This window comes from Schistocerca serialis, chromosome 5, assembly GCF_023864345.2.
Source record: "Schistocerca serialis cubense isolate TAMUIC-IGC-003099 chromosome 5, iqSchSeri2.2, whole genome shotgun sequence".
Taxonomy (NCBI): Eukaryota; Metazoa; Arthropoda; class Insecta; order Orthoptera; family Acrididae; genus Schistocerca; species Schistocerca serialis.
This window is the reverse complement of record NC_064642.1, coordinates 289,974,120-289,996,664: the sequence shown is the minus strand read 5'-3', so window position 1 is coordinate 289,996,664 and position 22,545 is coordinate 289,974,120. Positions and strand designations below refer to the sequence as shown.

At 42.1% G+C, this 22,545-nt stretch overlaps 1 protein-coding gene across 3 annotated transcripts in view; it reads right to left on the bottom strand.

The window, feature by feature from the left end:
• LOC126481428 (DNA-directed RNA polymerases I and III subunit RPAC1) overlaps window positions 1-22,545 on the bottom strand; it is a 219,228-nt gene that overhangs the window by 114,505 nt on the left and 82,178 nt on the right. For all 3 annotated transcript variants that reach the window (XM_050105174.1, XM_050105175.1, XM_050105173.1), the window contains exon 3: window positions 21,685-21,792. In XM_050105174.1, coding sequence (XP_049961131.1) covers window positions 21,685-21,792 — 108 coding nt within the window. The remainder of the gene's footprint in view (window positions 1-21,684; window positions 21,793-22,545) is intronic.

The following is a 22,545-nucleotide window of genomic DNA, read 5'->3' as shown; positions in this document are numbered from 1 at the left end:
CTTTGGCCGCTTCAATGAACATCATTTCCTCTGCATTGATTATCAGGTAGAATACCTTACAAAGGCTATCCTTACTGCTGCAGAATGTTCCACATCTCGCACCGTTTCCATGCTGCGATGTGCCCCTGTGCCCTGGTGGACTGTGTAATATACCGTGGCGAAAATGTTTTTGTGTGGTGAAGTTTGAGATTTGTATCATTGCTTAACACAAGAAAACAGAATACAATGTCATGTTATGGGTATCCTCCATCAAATAAATAATATGTATCTTGTGCAATCGGGGGTGCTGGTTCTTAATGCTGCTATACGTTCATCTTGATGTTACTGCATCGCCACAAGGAAATCATGCAATGGTTAAAAAAAATTCCAGTATTTCTTGTTCAAAAAGAGTTTTATTTCGCACATTAGATGTTCAGCAGCGAACTACATGTGCAAAATTGACTTAACATTGTCTCATGACTGATGTAAGAGTGACTTCAAACTGACCTGATACCAACCTATGGCAGTGTACAAATCACCTCTATTTATATGGTTTTAAACAATTACTGTCATTATTACATATTAAACTTTTAGATTCATACAATTACAATTTTTACATACATCTTCCCAAATTACATAGAAATTTACATGAAATAAAAGTGAATAATTTCGTACAAAAGACAAAGAAGAATCTGTTTCCATTAAGACTAAAATTAGACTTTTTATCATTGCAACAATATATTTCATTAATTTGCATATATCATTTTACTTACTTAAAGAATGATCGCCTTATCATGTACAGGTGAACAGGGCGATTAGTTATATTGAGTGAAAGGCCCAGATTCGGTTAGTTAATTTTTGTACAAGTAAAATTTTACATTCTTATACAGATGAAATTACAGTTCTGTTAACTAACACCAATTAGACCATGGGCATATTTGGTTCTGAATGAAAAATCATGATGTCATATTTCTATTAGGGATACAAACAATTTTTTAGCTTGAAAACATAAAAAAAGATATCTTTCAATGACAAGAAATATTGGAACTTTAATCATTAATTACTCCATAATTACAATAGCAAAATTTCTCCTACCATGTGCCTGAAGTTTGTATAATGTACAAATTGTGATGGTACATCTGTTTTTAATCCAACATGTTTCCTTCGCTCTGATACTGCTGAGACCCAATGTAAACAATGTCAAAACAATAGGTTAAATTAGTGCAAATTACTAATTTGTTGAAAAAAATCTTCAGTGTATTCAAATCCAGATAACTAGAAAAGACAAAATCAAAGCAGCCACTTAAATTGGTGTAAATTACTGATACTACACATACACTCTCTTCGGGAAAGTATGGATGAGACGAAGAGGATACAGGATCCCAAAAAGGGTTGTAGTATTACAATGTAGGCCTGCTGCAACGCAACATGAACACTGAGACAAGCTCTCCGCATTTTTAAATGCCATCCCATGATGGCAAACTGTATCCATTGTAAACAGCTACGTGCGCAGTGCCACTGCATTTTCGGGGATAGCAAAAATGCTAGTTGTCTTTCTTTTCAAAGCTCTTAACAGTTTTATTCCCTCTTCTGTTGTTTGGGGTAATCTCTGTCAGATATCAGGAACCGTTGTTCATTCCCCGGTTCCTGATCTGTCTATAGCGAACAATTTCATTGTAAACCCTCTTGATACCTCCGTACCTTCGGCCAATATTTTGCCCACATTTCAAGTTCCATCCACTAACATCCTGTCTTCCACCCCCTGAAACAGATGATGGAGGCAAGGACAATATCTTTCTCCTCCCAGAATCTTGAATGTTAGAATATTGCTTTTACTATGAGGGAGCTTAAGCAAGCACTCTCTTCATCCCGGTCATCCACTCTAGGACCAGGCACCATTCATGTTTCAATTTTGCAATACCTGTCTCCTGAGGGCCTATGCTTTCTCCTCCACACATTTGGACAGATGGCACATTTCTGTCACTGGTGTGAAGCCATTGTCATTCCAATACCTAAGCCGGGTATGAACAAACACCTCCGTTCCAGCTACCACACATTGTATATAATGTTCAGACAACTTATAGGAATGCAGCCGCATGATGTCTTTAATAACCGCTGATATTTCGGCAGGTGTGTACCCCATCCCTTTCAAGGCACAAATTCAATGAGAGAGCACTGTGCAAGAAAATTTAAAAACCTCGGTATGTGGGGCATACGCAGAAAGACAACACAAGCACTATAAAAAAACTAGTGGCATCACACCCCCAAAGATGACCAGCAGAAGTTATCGATAGTGAATAAGGAGTACCACCAGGTGAGGAGGTAACATTAATTCTGTTCCTCTGTTGTTTGACCAGGGGGACAGCAACATTCCAAGCAGAATTTAAGCAAAAACCTCCACCCGTGTTTATACGGCCACTTGCTGCCTGAATCTCAACTGCTTCCTTAATAATACTATCCCAGTGGCTTGAACTGAATGCTAGACTCTGTGTTGTTATATTCCATAGGATGACTGGTGCCAAGAGAATGTTCTGCAATAGTAGAATGTGTCTGATGCTTATGATGATCATGTAATTAATTTATGTAATGATGAATTAGTATCTGAGTTGGCAAAGGTATATAAATTTTCAACATTAAGTGCAGAAAACTATTTAAACTCTAAATGTTATAAAAATGAATCTACATGGGAAAGGCTAAGTCAATTTTATAAATAAATGTTGCTTGATGTTGGGAGAAACATCAGAGCGGATTTTGTCAACAGTTTAAAATTAATTTTAACTTCGGGACAATAAAGTACGTGATACTTTTCACTTGTCAACAACATTAAGGGAGAGTAAGTGCATTTTTGTGAAAGTAATGTTAAGGTTTGTTTTTGCTAGAAATGTTCACAGTTTTGATTTGACAGTTGATTTAAGGGAACAAGTAACTGTAAAATGTAAAAGCAGGATTATGTGTAGTTAAGAGAGTGTAAAGGAAAAGGTACTACAGAATGTATTAATGAAAGAATATAACACCACCAGATAGCTTAATGGGTGATACGGAAATAACAGTGGTGTATACAGATTTCTCTCCAATGGCAAATTAATTTTACTTCTTTTCTTAATTCGCTGAATGCAATTTTAATTTACTGCTACACTATGGTGGTGGTGGTGTGTTGGGGCTTATGGGCACTCAACATCGAGGTCATCAGCGCCCTGACACACATTAAAAAGAACGAATGTGGACAGACCTAAGAAAACTAAAGCACACACTCAAAGAAAGCAGGAAAAGAAGGAAAATGCTACATAAGAAAGTAAAACCTAAGGAAAGGGGAAACATAGCAACAAGAATGTCACAGGAAATTGTTATTGGCTGGCCACTTACATAAAATATGGGCGAGCTTGTCACACAGTGAGCAAATTAAAATCCTCTCCCTAAAATCTTTGTAAAAACATTTGACAGGGCACAGAACTTTAAAACTTTAACCACATTCATCCGAGTGTTGCCTAAAAGAGATGGCAGGTCCGCTGGCAAGTCAGCCGCGACCCGCTGGTCAGAAAATAAAACGCAATCCAATAAAACGTGGCGCACAGTGACCTGGACGCCGCAAGCACCACAAATTGGAGGGTCCTCTCGCCGGGGCAGGAAGCCGTGCGTCACAGGGCTGTGGCCTATTCGAAGTCGAGTGAGGAGAACCTCGTCCCGTCGATGGGGCTGAAAGGAAGTACACCACACATGTGTTGTGGGCTTGACTATACGGAGCTTATTGTCAGTCACTTCCAGCCACTCACCCTCCCACTGGCGCATGACCCGTGAGCTCAACAGCGAGGCGAGTGCGTGCAAGGGGATAGCACACTGAGATACTTGTGGGGCGAGACACGCATCCTTGGCTGCGAGATCTGCCCTTTCATTCCCAGCAATGCCAACATGCCCCGGAACCCAGCAGAAAGCTACAACCTTCCCCAGTCGCTGTAGTCGGAGGAGGGCATCCTGGATGGTATAGACTATTTTGTCTGCCAGATACAAACGTTGCAATGAGTGAAGGGCACTGAGTGAATCGGAACAGGCAAGAAATTTAGGAGAGGAAGAATGTCTCGTGTGCTCCAGTGCCCGCAAGATCGCAAACAATTCTGCATCAAAGACAGTAAAAGTCTGAGGCAGTCGGACCTTGAGGACACGATATGGAAAAACAACTGAGCAACCAACAGAATCCCCTTGTTTTGACCCATCCGTGAAAACAGTTACACAGTCGTGGTGCTCAGATAAAATGGCAGAAAATGCTGCATTAAAAACGGTGGCAGGAATGAAATCTCTCTTGTACTGCAATAAATCTAAAACCACTCCGGGCCTCTTCCGTAACCAGGGTGGCAGGCGGTTAAAACCTTGGATTTGGGGTTGTACAGACTCCACACCGAGGGACTCTAGTACACGTTGCACACGGATCCCAAACGGCAACGAAGCCCGGGGACGGTGGGAAAAAAGGCGGTCCAGAGGTGGATGGGCAACAAGACGTTGAGCAGGCGAGCTGGGAGCTGGAAGAAACTTACAAGCCTGGCGCACCAGCAGGAGCTGCCGCCGGATGGTAAGTGGCGGTTCGCCAGCCTCAGCACAGAGGCTGGGTACGGGACTGGTCCGATAAGCACCCATGGCCAGTCGGATCACAGCATGGTGAACAGCGTTAAGGATCCGCAAATAAGATGGCCTCACTGACCCATATACTGTGCACCCATAGTCCAGCCGTGAACGCACAAAAGCTCCATAAAACTGAAGGAGACGCGCCCTGTCTGCATCCCAAGACCTGTGGCTGAGGCACTTGAGGATGTTCAGTGCCTTCAGCGTTCTGGCTTTCAAGTCACGTAGGTTTGGCAGCCATGACAACCTGGAGTCAAAAATTAGGCCCAGAAACCGCACTGTGTCTCTAAAATGTAGGGCAGTATCCCCCATATGCAAGGCAGGCAAAGTAAAAAGATGACGAGAACGATTAAAATGAACACAAACACACTTACCGGCAGAAAACCGAAAACCCGTCTTTGCAGCCCACTCCTCTAACCGCCGCACTGTTAGCTGCAACTGACGGCTCATGGTTGCAACACTGGTGGAGGAACAGAAAACAGCAAAGTCGTCCACAAATAACGAGCACTGTACTGGACTCCTCACTGTAGACGTTATACTGTTGATGGCTATGGCAAAGAGGGTAACGCTTAAAACACTGCCCTGGGGGACACCATTCTCTTGCTCAAAGCGATCAGACAGTGTGTTACCAACGCGGGTCCGAGAAAACCGCTGAGACAGAAAAGACCGAATGAAAATTGGGAGGCGGCCACGAAAGCCCCATTGATGCATTTGTGCAAGAATACAGTGTCTCCAAGTAGTATCATATGCCTTACTGATATCAAAGAAGATACAGATACAGTGATGCTGACGGAGAAAAGCCTGCTGAATAGCCGCCTCTAGGAGGGTCAGGTTGTCGACCGTGGACCGAAATTTTCGGAATCCACACTGAAAGCGGCTAAGGAGCTGTCTGGTCTCTAACAGCCAGACCAGACGCCGGTTAACCATCCATTCCAAGGTCTTTCCGACACAGCTTGTCAAGGCGATACTACGATAACTACCGGGACATGTGCGGTCCTTTCCTGGTTTGAGGAGAGGGATGAGGATTGCCTCCCTGCACGAGGTGGGGAACACTCCTGTCTGCCATATTAGATTAAAACATTCGAGGAGGATTTCCTTTGATGCCGCTGGCAGATGTCGAAGCATGGAGTACCGGATGCGGTCGTAACCTGGTGCAGTGTCAGAAGTCTCAGTAAGTGCCGATTCAAGTTCCCACATGGAGAAAGGGGAATTGTAGGCCTCAGAACTGTTCGACCGAAAGTCCAAGGTCGCTCTTTCGACAGTCGCACAGTAGCGACGAAACGCTGGATCCTGATTTGCAGTGGCAGTACTTTGTGCAAAATGCTCTGCCAGTGTCTGAGCAATGGCTCTGGGTGTCGTTTGGAGGCATCCCTGGTTCAGGACAGCAGCTATTGGTAAACGGCTATGTTTACCGGAAATCCTCCGGATGGCTTCCCATACTCTTGTGGAACAACTGGAACAGTCGATGGAGTCCAGGAACTCCTGCCATGACCTTTCCTTGCTCTCTTTAATGACACGGCGTGCCCTGGCTCTCACGATTCGAAAGGCGGTAAGATTGACCACTGTTGGGCGGCATTTAAATCGGCGAAGAGCCGCACGCCTGTCCCGGATGGCTGAACGGCACTCTTCTGTCCACCAAGGAACAAGGCGCCGCTTAAGAGTGCCAGAAGACTGTGGTATGGACAGGTCAGCAGCATGATGGACCACAAGCGTGATGTGATCCACCCATTCCTGTATGTTATTGTGGCGGTCAAAGACAGCCAACCGAGTGAACAGTGGCCAGTTAGCCCTGCCAATCATCCACGATGGTGGCCGCTGCTCCAGCAGTACACCATCCAGGAGATAAATGCGGATAGGGAAGTGATCGCTGGAATGAAGGTCGTCACTGACCTCCCAGTGAACAGAGTCGGTGAGGGTTGGAGAGCATAAAGATAGGTCAATGGCTGAGAATGACCCTGTAGCAGTAGAGAAATGAGTCGGAGTACCTGTGTTGAGGATGCACAACACTTGAGATGTTAGGAGGCTCTCCAAAATTCGACCTTGAGCGCAAAGAGAAGTGGAGCCCCACAGGACATGACAGGCATTGAAGTCTCCCAGGAGGAGAAATGGGTGGGGGAGTTGGTCGATAAGATCTGTGAGAGCGTCTAAGGTCATTGCATCCAGAGGGGGTAAATAAAGGGAGCAAACGGTAAGCCTCCGAGGTGAATGAATTTCAACTGCAACTGCTTGCAGGTCAGTATCCAGGGGGAGAGCAGAGGAGTGGTGGTCATTATTGACAAACACAGCGACTCCGCCTTTGGCCCTTTCTCCAGTCAGGTCATCTTTGCGATATGACGTATAGCCCCTTAGTACAGGAGCATCAGATGGTTTTAAATGTGTTTCCTGTAAACACAAGCACAGGGGGCGTTGCCGTGCTAGGAGGTTCAGTTCCTCCACATGTGCCCGGAATCCATTCATGTTCCACTGTATAATGGGAGCCATCTATCAGGGTGGGAGTACCTTCATTCTCACTTTCTGTCGGGGAGGAGAGCCCACAACAGGTGGAGGCTCAGTTTTGGGGCGAGATGATTGACCCAGTCTGACATCAACCTCCATCGCCTCAGAAGAGGAGTCGAGAGAGACGTCAGAGAGAATGACATCCACATCAGGAGACTGTATAACTGCAGCCTCCTTTAGTGGGCGAGTCTTCACCTTTGTCTTTGGCTTCGATGTTCTGGGCTGAGGTGGCATTGGAGCCAAAACCTCAGAAGCAGTAGGGGGTGTAGCAGCGCTGGGCAGTGCACAAGACTGGACCCGGGAAGGGGCAGGAAGTTCCATGATGTCAGCTACCACGGCCTGGTCAGAAGGTCGGGGAGGGGGGGGGGGGGGGGGGGGGGGGACAGGCTTCACAGGAACGGCAGCAGCACACGTACATTGACAAGCGCAGGTGCTAGTGCTGACAGTAGCAACCTCCGTTTGTGTAGCGGCAATGGTTTTCAAGACTGGTTGTTTGAGAACAGAAGAAAAGGAAGCAGCGAACGTGGGTGGCTGCATGGACTTGTAAATTTTCTTCGCCTCACTATACGGGATGCATTTTGTAGTTTTTAGTTCCTGGATCTTCCATTCCTCAAGGAAAACTCTGCATTCCCTACTCCACACAGGGTGATCCCCAGAGCAGTTGACACACTTGGGAGGAGAGGAGCAACCAACTCCCTCATGGGCGGCTTTACCACAATTCCCACAAGTGGCTTACCCTCTACAGCCGAGAGTAGTGTGTCCAAAGTGTTGGCATTCAAAACACCGCATGGGGTTGGGGTAATAAGGCCGTACACTGAGACGTAGGAAACCTGCCTTCACATGCTCTGGCAATTTGGTGCTGTTAAATGTAAGGATAAATGAGTCAGTCTTTATGAAAGCACCATCCACCCGTTTCATAATGTGTTGCACGTCGACAATTCCTTCCCGGGACCATTCAGCCTTCAGTTCGTCTTGGGGAATGTCAACGAGATCTCTGCAAGTCACAACACCCTTGCTGTAGTTCAAGGTGTTGTGAAATTCAGTCTCTATCGCAAACTCCCCAAGAAATTGTGCCTTCTGAAGGTTCTGGACTTGCTGGAAGCTAGATGTTTCAACCAACAAGGTGCCATTTCGCAAGTGCTTTACAGATTTTAATGTGCCAGCAACACCTTCTAAGCCCTTCTGTATATAAAATGGTGAAACTTTTTCAAAACTCCCATGTTTTCTTTTAATTATGAAAAACACATTCTGCGAAGCAGCATGCGTTCTGTTACTACTACCTGAATCAGGAGGACTGGCTACACGAGCCCTCTTGTTGGATTGGGTGTTAGAACCCACCAGGGGTCCACCCTTTCCGCTGGCAGGAGAAGAATAAAAGTTCGAGGGTTCCATCTCGGTCCCATGAACAGCTAGGGAACTAGAAATCCACCTAGACAGAGCCCCGCGTGCCTAGGTAAGCCTTATACAACTGGGGTGCGCCAGGTGCCCCAGAGGTTGCCCGCTTGCGACTGTTCCACCCCAACAGCCATGCATCTTAAAGGCGCGCAGCACACCGTAAGATTGAGGGGTTTTTATAGAGGTTTACCTTCCTCACAATCCAGGCGGTCAAGCCAAGATTACCATTCCCTGCAGCACACAACATTCCACCGCCACGCCATGCGGTGGTCGCTGAAGCATGTCCGGGGGTTACGGTGACAGGAGACTGGCGGCGCTGACCAGTCCCCAGCTCAGGACCCCAGGGTCGCCAAGCCCGTACTCAGCAAATGAATGCTGAGCCCCTGGGGGGGTGCTACACTATGGTTCATGTTACGATTTATGATACACTGAGGTTACTTGATTATCAGTTGATACTTTTTTTCTGATTTGCACTCAGATTTATGCTGTATTATGATTTCTCTAATGATTACTACACTGTTCTTTAATTGTTTAATTACATTGTGCTAGGGCTAATGTCACACTATGAATGTTCAATGTTTTTGTCATTCTCATGCCTATATTGAAAAACACAACTAGTTACACAGGTCAATTTACTAATTATATTACACAGTGATTATTACAAGGAAATATGTAGCCGTATGCTGAGGAACTTACTAATTATTTTATATAGTGGTTAGTAGCAGAAATTGTGTTATATTACGCTGTGTGACTTACCGATATGCATTATAGGATTTTATACTAGGTACTATTTTACATGATACTGACTTGAGGATTTGTTATGCTGTTTAATTTACTGATTATGTTGGTGGTGCTAGGGACTGTGATACATTGCATGGACTTCATGATCTGAGAACTGAGCCATGTTTCATATTTCAGTAAAATTTAAAACTGAAATACTAGTTTTTGTGCTCGAGGGCCTGCAGCAGGATACATGTCTTGAACAGCCATTATAAGCAGAGACATCCACATTACCGCCATGTTCAAAGTATTTAGTGCTTTACTATTTGGTTCACAATAAACCTATTTTGGCTTCAGTGCCATTTTCTAGCTGCCTGTGAATAATACACGACTTTGTTAACCTTTGTTTCTATTCTTATGTATAACTGTTGACAATATTGGGTGATTATACAACAGTACTTACATCTAATTGTTTCAGACATCCACAAAACACTGGTTGGAGCTGTCATTGTCTAATGATTTGATTATTATGTCTTATAGGTGGCAAGATATATGACTGCGGCAGCTATACTGCCATGTTTTGTGAGTACTACTATATAATCATCTAATATTGTCAAAGTTATACATAAGAATAGAAACAAAGGTTAACGAATATATGTATAACTTGCAGGCAGTTAGAAAATGGCACACTGCACCTGAAACAAAACAATAAAGCACTAAATACTTTCAGCTTAGCAGTGATTTGGATTTCTTTACATATAATGTCTCTGTAAGTCATATATCATGCCGCAAGTCCTCAAGTACAAGAACTATTGATTCTCATGTCATACCACATCACGGGGAACATCCTGCGTCAACAAGTGTATACTAGTAAACTAATACAAAGTATAAAATTGTGTACATCAAGATCACGGTGGCACCAAAACTAGTGACAAGAATCAAGAATTTTAGAGAAAATTATGGATGCAGCAAGAAATCAGAGACAAACATTACCACAAAAATCACCTAAATCAAGAAATGTATGTAGCTCACTTAAAAATTAGCAATAGTACTAATTCTTTAATATATGACTGCATAGCTAGATTCATAGACAAATATGTAGCCTATACCAGCCAGCAAGTACGTGTAAACCACTTAAGGAAAATACAACACCTGATAAATACACAACACCCCATAATGAAACCAGTCCAAAAATACAGATCCCGATTTAAATTCTATAAGAGAATTTTAAAAAATTCAATAAATATTACATCCACAGGTGACAAGCAAAAACTATTTGACAAGGACTTGACTATAATATATAGACTGAACCACATTTCCCAACAATAAAAACTTATGGCAACAACAAGAGTCCCAATTGCAACAGCGAAACAGCCAATAACAAAACAGAACAAAATAACAGTACAGGCATAAAATATAACAGAAAAAACCATTACCTATAAACATACGTAAGGCCGCTACAAGAAAACACACCACACTATACTAAATCAAATAAACCACAAACTCGTCAAAACAACGCAATAGCCATAATGGCAATAGTCTGGCTATAATACACCAAAATCAAAATGATTACATAACCAAAGTAATCAACTTTACAGCTAACAGTGCCACAAAAATCAATAGGGGCCGTAGTAATAAATTTCCAGTACAAACTAAAAGGTCATCGAATCTTGCAATACAATACTCACAGATCATGAAAAAAGAACAAAGACACCAAAATTATATGGGCAACCTAAGATTCACAAAGAATTTATTCCTATGCATCCAGTGGCCAACTGCATAGACCAACTGCATAGACAGCAACACCTACCACATCACCAAAAACTAAAGAACCCACTTACGAAGTGTTACACATACAACAACAAAATTCCCAAATGCTGGCAAACAAAATAAAAGACATCAAAATTCCAGCAAATGGGAAATTTGTTGTCTTTTTCCATAACCATCCTCTACATAAATATACTGGTCTATGAAACCATAAGAACTATAGAGCACAACTTACTCCAAAACAGAAAAACATCTATAATCAGTATATATTACATTACTGAACTGCTGAAAATAATATTAACACAAAATTACTTCAAATTCAATAATGAAATCTATACACAAGAAGATGGGGTAGGCATGGGTTGCAGCATTGCAGGCACAATAGCGTCTTTTAAAGAAGCAAATTTTTTCAGATCCACATTCAAAATTTTGACAAAATCCACATGACAGACATCATAAACTCAAAATCATGTTGCCCTAAAGCAAATAAACATGTCTATTTCTATACAATGAACAGACTAACTGACCTGCCACTAGAACAGGCTGTGACATAGAAGGAACTAGCAATTCTACAATATACAACATAGCAAAATCACTATAACCTAAATATAATCAACCTCTCAACTCGATAAAAAAATACACCAAATCAGCATAGAGTGACATCCATAAGAAAATAAAACTACTAAAAGAATAAAAAGTGAAACAGAAAATCTTATACATATCTACAACAAACATTGGAAACACAGAATGTATCAAAAAGAATCATCCAACTTAAAAAAATCATAACTACTATGTTATTATAGATATGTGCACGAACAACGTACTGTTGGAAAGAGCAAACTCTTGAGTTTTACATGGTTCCTGCTAGGTAGCTGCAGTTGCGCCCACTTCAGTTCTAGTAAAAATGGTGTCAGGGCAACAGAAAGCGTTTTGTGTTCCACGCTTTGTGCAGTGCGGGTCAGTAATAACTGTTCAGTGTGACTTTCATACTACGTATGGTGTGGATGCTCCTACAGCACAGTGCATTAGATGATAGCATGAACAATTCCGAGAAACAGGTCGTTTGTGTAAAGGCAAATTGCCGGGCCTTCCCCGAGTGTCTGACAGATGTCGAGCGCATCTGCCATAGTTTCGCAGGAAGTCTGCAGAAATCCATTTGCTGTGCAGTTCGACAGCTCAACATGCCACCAAGATCTTTCTCATGTGTTGCATAGACTTTTACACATGACAACATACAAAATTCAGCTACTGAAAGCTCTTGGTGAAGGTGACAAACAACAACGTGATGAATTCTGTAATTTCTTTCTTGGCAAGATGGAGGATGACAGTTTTCTTCCATCCTGAGTGTTTGTTGATGAAGCAACATTCCATTTAAATGGAACGATGAACTGTCATAATGTGAGAATATGGGGTACAGAACAACCACATGAAGTTGTACAACATGAGAAGGACTCTCCAAAATTTAATGTGTTTTGTGCAACTAGCATCTTCTCTCCCTGTTCCACGCCCAAACAGAATGAGGGAAAAATGACTGCCTATGTGACTCTGTATGAGCCCTAATCTCTCATCTTATTTTTGTGGTCTTTCTGCGAAATATAAGTTGGCGGCAGTAAAATTGTACTGCAGTCAGCCCCAAATGCTGGTTCTCTAAATTTCCTCAGCAGCGAATCACGAAAAGAACGCCTCCTTTCCTCCAGTGACTCCCACCCGAGTTCCTGAAGCATTTCCGTAACACTCGCGTGATGATCAAACCTACCAGTAAGAAATCTAGCAGCCTGCCTCTGAATTGCTTCAATGTCCTCCCTTAATCCGACCTGATAGGGATCCCAAACTCTCGAGCAGTACTCAAGAATAGATCGTATTAGTGTTTTATAAGTGGTCTCCTTTACAGATGAACCACATCTTCCCACAATTCTACGAATGAACTGAAGATGACTATCCGCCTTCCCCACAACTGCCATTACATGCTTGTCTCACTTCATATCGCTCTCTAATTTTACGCCCAAATATTTAATCAATGTGACTGTGTCAAGCACTACACTACTAATGGAGTATTCAAACATGATGGGATTCTTTTTCCTATTCATCTGCATTAATTTACATTAATCTATATATAGAGTTAGCTGCCATTCTTTACACCAATCACAAATCCTGTCCAAGTCATCTTGTATCCTCCTACAGTCACTCAACGACGACACCTTCTCGTACACCACAGCATCATCAGCAAACAGCCGCACATTGCTATCCACTATCCACCCTATCCAAAAGATCATTTATGTAGATAGAAATCAACAGCGGACCTACCATACTTCCCTGGGGCACTCCTGATGATACCCTCACCTCCGATGAACACTCACCATCGAGGACAACGTACTGGGTTCTATTACTTAAGAAGTCTTCAAGCCACTCACATATTTGGGAACCAATCCCATATGCTCGTACCTTAGGAGTCTGAAGTGGGGCACCGAGTCAAACGCTTTCTGGAAGTCAAGGAATATGGCACCCGTCTGATACCCTTCATCCATGGCTTGCAAGATATCATGTGAAAAAAGGGTGAGTTGCGTTTCGCAGGAGCGATGCCTTCTAAAGCCGTGCTGATGCATGGGCAGCAATTTCTCTGTCTCAAGGAAATTCATTATATTCGAACTGAGAATGTGTTCAAGAATCCTGCAACAAACCGATGTTAAGGATATTGGTCTGTAATTTTGAGGATCCGTCCTTCTACCCTTCTTATATACAGGCATCACCTGCACTTTTTTCCAGTCACTCGGGACTTTACGTTGGGCAAGAGATTCGCGATAAATGCAAGCTAAGTAAGGAGCCAATGCTGTAAAACTGAATTGGAATCCCATCAGGACCTGGTGATTTATTTATTTTCAACCCATTCAGCTGCTTCACAACCCCAGGGATGTCTATCACTATGTCCTCCATACGGGAATCTGTGAGAGACTCAAACGGCGGTATGTTTGTACGATCCTCCTGCGTGAAAGATTTCTCAAATGCTAAATTTAAAATTTCAGCTTTCGTTTTGCTGTCTTCTGTTGCCAGGCCAGACTGATCAGTGAGTGGCTGGGTGGAAGCCTTTGACCCGCTTACCAATTTTACGTAAGACTAGAATTTCCTTGGGTTTTCAGCAAGATCTTTTGCTAAGGTATGGTGGTGGTAGTGGTTGTATGCTTCGTGCATTGCTCTTTTTACAGCAGCACAAACCTCTACTAACTTTTGCCTGTCCTCATTCTCCCGATCTATCTTGTACCACGAGTGCAACTGTCTTTGCTTCCTTAGCATTCTCCAAATTGCGCTGTTAAACCACGGTGGGTCTTTTCTGTCCGTAATCCACTTTATCGGCACATACTTCTCCAATGCGTGATTTACAATGTGTTTAAAATTTGCCCATAATTCTTCCACGTCCATCGTACCGGAAGTATATGAAGTCGATTCATTCACTACGTGGGATGTTACCAACTGCTTATCTGCTCTTTCTAGTAAGAATACTCTCCTAGCCTTCTTGACCGACTTTTTAACTTTCGTAACCATAGTCGTAATGACAACATCATGATCACTAATCCCTGTCTCAACACTTACACCGTCGATGAGGTCTGGTCTGTTCGTGGCAACCAGATCTAAAATATTTACAATACGCGTTGGCTGTAGATTTAGCTGCTCAAGACAGTTTTCGGATAATGTGTTCAAAAGTAATTCACATTACAGCTTGTCTGTACCACCTGTAATGAATCCATAGACATCCCAGTCTATACTAGGTAGGTAGAAGCCACCTCCAACTAATATAGCATGATCCGGGTACTTCTGCGATACAGAATGTAGAGTCCCTTTGAATGATTCTAGAACCGTCACGGTGGAACCTGGTGGCCGGTAATAACACCCAACAATTAACTTTATTTCTCCTAGCCATGTTAAACGTGTCCAGATAACTTCACAATCACACTCTACTTCAGCCTCAGCAGACACAATTCTTTGACAACTGCAATGAAGACACCACCTCCTACGGTGTCTAATCTGTCTTTCCGATACAAGTTCCAACCCTCACTAAATTTTCAGAACTTCCTATCTCGGGGTTCAGCCAGGTCTCAGTCCCGAGAATAATTCATGTGCCACACACTTCCTGGAGGGCAGTAAATTCAGGAACTTTAAGCCGAACACTCTGAAAATTTACTGCTAATATCTTGATAGCTGAAGTGTCTTTACACTGAGCGCGTCCTGATTTCCCTGCCTGCACGTTGACTGGTGAGTGTTCATCAGGACACCCCGCACTACTGCCTAGCCTAAAAAACCCCCATGTGCAAGCCACAAGTACTCTGCTACCCGAGTAGCCACTTCCTTTGTGTAGTGCACCCCTGATATCTAGGGGCGTCCCACAATTCCCCACCCAATAGTGCAAGTCTAGAAATCTACAGCCAAGACCGCCACAGAGTCGATGAAGCCTCTGGTTGAGACCCTCCACTCGGCTCCAAACCAAAGGACCCCGATCCACTCTGGGAACAATGCTGCAAATAGAGAGCTCTGTTTGCACCCCGCGTGCGAGGCCAGCGGTCTTCAGCAAATCCACCAGCCGCCTGTACGAGCTGAGGATCGCCTCAGAACCCAAGCAACAGGCATCATTGGTGCCAACGTGAGCAACTACTTGCAGACGACTGCACCCTGTACGCTCGATAGCCACAGGCAAGGCCGCCTCCACATCTCGGATGAGTCCCCCGGTAGACAAACCGAGTGCACGTTGGAATTCTTCCCAGCCCTGTACGTTATTTCCCTAAGGGGCTCCATCACCCGCCTAACGTTGGAGCTCCCAATAACCAAGCAAGGCTTTGCCCCGTGTGCCTGCTTGGGCTGGCCCTGCTGAAGGAGCAGCCACCTGCCCACTGACAGGATGAACGGGTGAGGCCAGCCGACCAGCCTCCACATTGACCCACCGCCTCGAGCGACACGGACGCGTTGCAGTCCACCACTCATCCTGAGGTGAGGGCAGCCCCAATGCACCGGGTACACTAGAAGGTGCCTCAGCGGCTGAGTCAGTGGATGCAGCAAGTGACACCTGTGGTGTCTCAAGCGACACGCCAGACCCTCCGCCGTCACTGTACCTTGAGGCAGCAGCCTGAAGGAGGCTGACCGTGGCCAACAGCATGCTCAGCTGCTCGCGAACCGTGGCCAGTTCCTGCTGTGCCCGCACACAGCACCCACGCACCCTATCCATCCTACTGCTAATATCTGGACGTACAGAGTTGCGACAAATAAAACAGCAATATGTGACTGCACAGTTGCGTCACCAGCGCCAGATTGAGCTGTGATATATGAACAATTACTTACGAACCAAGCAATCAAATTACCACGACTACGCCACTATACAGATATTACAATGCGATCCTACCCGTCTTAGGACAAATGACAACCACCTACGCGATGTTACACTCTACCGTTATTAAAATTTGATACTACCCCTTTCTAATTCGAAAATATGCAAAGATCCAAAAAATTTCACCATGCAAGCACACAAACACACAAATTAATTTGAATTAAACCTGCGGAACTAATACGAAAAACTGAATATATGACTAGTTTCTGCTACTGCTGCTTGCACACATCACTCTGCAAGCACAGATGAAACTGCACTGGCCTCTGTCTGCTGTTAACTGACTCTACAAAATAAACAGAAAGCACTGGCTGTGCAAAATAAACAATTGACTAACGACTCCGCTAATTTATACTTTACAGCTATCAATAAGCAATATAACTCCTCTCAAATACGAGAATACGCAAGGATTTTATGTAATTAAATATGCAAGTGCACAAACACTTGGAAAGAAATTAAGAATCAAACTACAAAACAAATATGAAAGCTAAATATGCGACTCCCAACTGCACTGTTGCTGCACTACTGCTGCACTGATACTTCACCAGCGGCTGCTCAAGGCTTTCATTTTCATTCCAATTAGTAGCATGATATTACTAGCAAAATTATAATTATAATGGAACCAATTTACAGGAAGAAAGGGAGGTAAGACTTGTAATTTCGACTGTCATGATTTAGTTGTGAAGTTAGGAAGAATTTGTTATGTAGAACAGGTGTTCCCTTTATACTTTGAAATATTTGTTAACCACTGGAAGAGAAAAGTTTTGTATAAAGTCAAACTATACATTATAATGAAAATTTTGTAAGAAGGAAGTAAGAAAAGTACGCTCTTGTCATGAACAGGTTGAAGTAATGTTAAACATGCACTATTAACAATGTTGAGAACGTCTTTTCTTCAGTAAAGTAATGTGGCTACAAACAAATACAATAAGTAGTTATTTTACACACAGAGATTTAGTATATTTTAGAAGATAATGAAAACAGCAACTCTATGTAGGTATGTCTGTAACAGATCCAGACCCATGTTGCACTTCATTCAGCCTGCATTGACACTAGTTCGACACATAAAGTTTTGCTTTCTTCTCTCCCTGTTGCATTCATATTCTGCAGAATTTCATGCCAGAGATGAATCATGGAGGGGGGTGACAGGGATGGGGCTGCAGCCCCCCTCCCCCAGAACTACGCCTGTTTCTTCTTAACCCTCCCCGCCAAACACAACAACAACAACATATATACAAAATTTCAATGAGACCCCCCCCTCACCGCCATCCAGGGCATATCCCTCGAAATCTTCTCTACACAGATTGGCAATAACAGATGAGAATGAACTACCCATCGCAACTCCCATCTGTTTATTCACAGAACTGGACACTGAGTAAAAAGTAAGTGAAAATCAGCACATGTCGAAACAGTTTAATTAACTCAAAACCAAATGAATCAGAAAGAGCAATGAATGTGAATAGAGACACCACATCAAACCTTGTCAAAATATCAGTCATTCAACTGCAGCCCTCTAACTGAGCTAAGAAATCCACGAGTTCTTAATGTGATGTACACACCGACCTACTAGCGTGCTCAACATGACACAAGATGTTTTGTTACACTGTATGTCAAGAATCAATGTTATTGACAATAAGCCTAGGAGGAACCCCTTCCTTACAGATCTTCTGAAGGTCATATAATGTAAGGGGGACAGCACAATAATAGTTAAAGACTCTTGGCAGTCTCTAGTAACAAGAAACATTTCTTCAGGATATTGTTACTCTTCCTGTCAACCCTTTTTGCAGAGACAGCACTAAGGCTTGTGATACGCTGGACCAGATGGTCAACACAACTGCAGCATTGCCCTTGTATGCAAGTAAGATAAAAGTATAAGAATCAACCTGGAGTGAAAACAAAGCTCAGGATTATCATCTATAACCAACACATAATCCCTTCAATGGGGAACAACATGGAGGAATGTGGCTAGTGAAGAGGAGTACTGTATAGTAAATGAAACTGCAGTTGCCACACTAAGGATAAACACAAAATTGGCACGTTGTGTGAAGGAGCAAACGTGGGATGAAAAGTATACATACTATGGATGCAATCCAGTGACGGAGTATGGAGTACTTTAGATATAGATACAGGAAGCTGTGAATTATGCACTCTCAAAGTTCCCAAATACTAGACTGCAGTAGTGAAATCGAATAGTAACAGCTTAATGTTGCCCAGTGTGGGGGAGGCACTGAGAGGGTAAAGCATACATGAGAGAGAGAAAGAGAGAGAGAGAGAGAGAGAGAGAGAGAGAGAGTGGGAGGGGGGGAGGGAGAGATGGAGGAGACAGAGAAGGACAAAGTGAGGTGGAAAGGGGGGAGAAATGGGGAGCTTTTTTCTTTGTATGATGGACTTTCTTCTTCATTACTCAAATCTATGCCTCATCCAAAATCAGACATTTTACTGTATCCCATTAGGGGAAAAAAATATTGTTTATTCAGTTCCGTGAGATAGCGTGCAAATATCGATCAGAATGGCTCATGTAAGACTAGACACAAGAGACCATTATTTTATTTGTAAGTGGTGGTGGTGGTGGTGGTGGTGGTGGCTAGTGGCTGGGAAAGTGGGGGACGGGAGGGAGCAGGAAGGGCTTGAGTAGGAGATGTTGAAATGTGTATTAACATTCCAGGAAGTATGGTTGGGGAAGTTGTAGAATGACATCTTTGAGGACTCGAGTGCCCACAAGTTCGTGAGAGGGAAAACAGACATAGCACACTGTTTTTGCTAATGAGAGACAATGATGCAGCCAAATGTTAAGGTTAATACATGAATAGTGGTGATCCTTTCACAATTGAAAATGTCCTTTCTATTGAAATTGTAACATATTAGCACTGGCATGTCAGATCATTTGAAGTATGTTTCTTGTAGATACGTACAGACATGTTTCACCTCTGCTAGGATCTTTAGATTTCCTACAGAAGTCCTGTAACTGTTCAAACTCCATTGAAGTATTGCTACCTCTCTTCCACAGTTGTTTCTCCTTCCCCTTTTCACTTCAATGCAATAGTAAATGCAAAATGAGGGGGAGCAGGGGAAGGGAGATTTACTGTTCTGTCATTAACACTTCCTACATTCATAGCTATTACAACTTGTTGGCCTTTTCTGATCTGATAATAATGGCTCTAGTTTCTTGGTCTCGTATTTACTTATGGTTGTAACTTTACCCTTCTGTGGCGAGTAAATTAAAGTTTTGTTGGGAAACATTATACACACTTTTTTTTGTTAATCACTGACCGATGCACCTCTTTTGCTGCTTGAACCAAACTGGAATACTCATTAAATTTTTTCAAAATACAGTTGCCTTACATATCGATTTGCTGGTTCCAGAATGTATAGTTACTGTTTGTTTTGAGGCAGCTAGGAAAATAGTTTCTTTTCCTGTGAGTGTGGATGCAAAAAATGTATTGAGGCTGTACTGTCTTGAAAACTTGCATGTCTTCAACATCAATTTTTTTCTCCTCTTCTACAAATTTTAGGCTTTGCTGACTCCAGACAGTTTGCCAACCTATACATGTAATGCACAGTGACAGGAAAAAATATACCACTGGTTCATGGGCTGCCAAACCTTCCACATGTAACATGATTCCAATGTGAAAATTAACAACCCAAACACCGGGTATCCGAAACACTTTATGGAAAATGGGATAAAAGCTTTACAATCAATGGATTGATGGTTAAGATACTCAGTTAATGTCAGTGTACTCAATTTCATAATGAAGACAGCAGTTTCCAGCAGATATGATTAACCTTATTCAAAGTATCATTAAGTACATCTGTGACATCTTCTAGTTTTGCAAATCTCCTGTACCTATATCCATTACACCACAGCATATAAAAACATCTCTACTAGAATTCAGTGTTATAAACAAATATTGTATTATGGAGGTGTTTTGTTGTTATCACTAAGAGAGGCATAATTGTGATGACTAGTCTCTGCACATTCTCTCTAGATGCCCCTATTTTACTTCCATCCTGCCAAGCGTTTTTCATTTGTAAATTTAGAACCAAGTTATTACCACAAAAATCTAGGGAGTTTCACTGTCCTCTCAGGTAGAACCAAGTTTGCTTTGTAAGCCAACTATAACTGAGGAGCAGCAGGTGCCAAGAGGTAGCTCTCTAAATGAGTGATTCACTTCAACAACCAACCACTCTGTTAGCACAGAACTCATTATTTATGCAGTTAAACCAAGACTTCCATTTCTTGTGACACCCAATGTTCCCTCATAAGGTCACATTGTGGAAACTGAAGTAGATCAATAGAGCTTATGGCCACAGGAGAGTCCCCCAACTCATGTACCTCACGTTCACCACACTCATACCAGTTAAAAATGTCAGAGCTCACTTGGAAACATGACATTTGGCACATTTAACAGAGCATGTGCGATGTGCCACACACCAATATTTCCTAAACATACTGTGTTGATTATGGTATTAATCTGCAAAGAAATACTGTAAGGATCAGGAAGGAAAAATGTCCTTTCCAAAGAAAATACCCTCGCAATTTGCCTAATCAGTTACTTTTTATCTTGCAGTATACTGATTTTTACAGCAGAATTGGCCATTTGTAAAAGACCCATGGGAAAGTGGAGAAACTAAACTGTAATGGAGACATTGGTTTGGTTAAACTGGTCTTGCTGACAAGAAAACATATTTTCAGTAGCTTACACCGGAAATTTATGTTTTATGCACAGATGTAGAATGCTGTGAGATGTGGTAACACTCATCCAGTGGTCACGTAACAGTTAGCAAAACTACACTGTACAAAATGAAGCAGTAGAAATTGCATGGAAAGAAATAGGCAACTAGTATATGGTATGATTTAAAAATGGTTACTAATTATGTACAATTAATCCTTCATATTTAGTTTTTTCATTTCATCACAACAGATTAGACCAACTTTTGTAAGAAAAGTTAGGTCTTTTCAGACAAACAGATGAGCAAACCCATCATTACTTGCTACCAGCCTCTATATTGTCTACCACTGGAAATGGAACTTTTTGCCTGCTTTGAACGTTATTACTGGAAGACTGGAGAACAATTAAAATATAACCGATTGATGAAGATTGACTGCTAAAATTTTCAGAATTAGATGTGTTCAAGATTTTATTGAATTTTATTAAGGCTGCTTTTATTTACGGCACTGGAAACACTGTAAAATTAGGACACTACCATCATCTACTAGAAAAACTTGTGAAACTTATTAGAGTAATTATTCACACTGAATATGTAGTTCCCAAATATGCTTTTGTCAACTGTTTGCTGTCTTTGCTTGTGATACAATCTCACACACTGAAAGGTAGATATTATTTTCTCACCTCCGAAAGAAGAATTCGCCTCAAAGCATTTGCAATACCAGCATGAATGCCAATCATATCAAATTCCATTTCCAGGTTATTGTGTCTGATTATGACTATTCGGAAATTCTGTAACAAATAAAGACAGCTGTTACTATGATGCAGTATATTACAGAAATTTATAAAGTAAATATTGTTGAGTTAAACATTTTAATAAAATTACATGTCTGCTTACAAAATATTCCAATTCTAACATGTGCTAAACTTAAACATTACTTTCTCCATCAATAGCAACATACCAATGTCAAAATTAGATGTAAGGTGAGAAAGAAGTTTTGTAACCTGATAATTCACACATACACAACAGAGAAAAGATTTTACAAAGCAATTACTATCACTCAGATCTAAAAATGCATTATATATTTTGTCTTTGGGATGACCTATTTTCAATCACATTACAGTTTACTTTTTGACATCAACTAATACACTTGGTGTCTGCCTTAGAATATCTGGTATCACGTGCATAAAGAAGTTAAATTTTTATGCTTATGGTAAGCACCACAGCATAAGTTTCCAACTTCACTGGGCTTATTCATAAACAGGTCCAGCTTTTCCTAATCTACCTTGAACATTTTTGTTTTTACTATCATATTTTGGCAATTCCTTCCATATGACCATCTGTCAAATCATTCTGTAAGTCAAGCTTTTGAAGATGTGATTGCTTAGGCTCACAGTACTATAGTGCAATACAAAAGTGTAAGGGTTGGTTTTAAAACTGAACCTAACTGTGATGCCTGTGGCAACTGTCTTCTCTGTGTAAGAGTGGTGCAATAATGACATTTCTTTTATAAGATTATGCTAAAAAAATGACTTAGTCCTGGA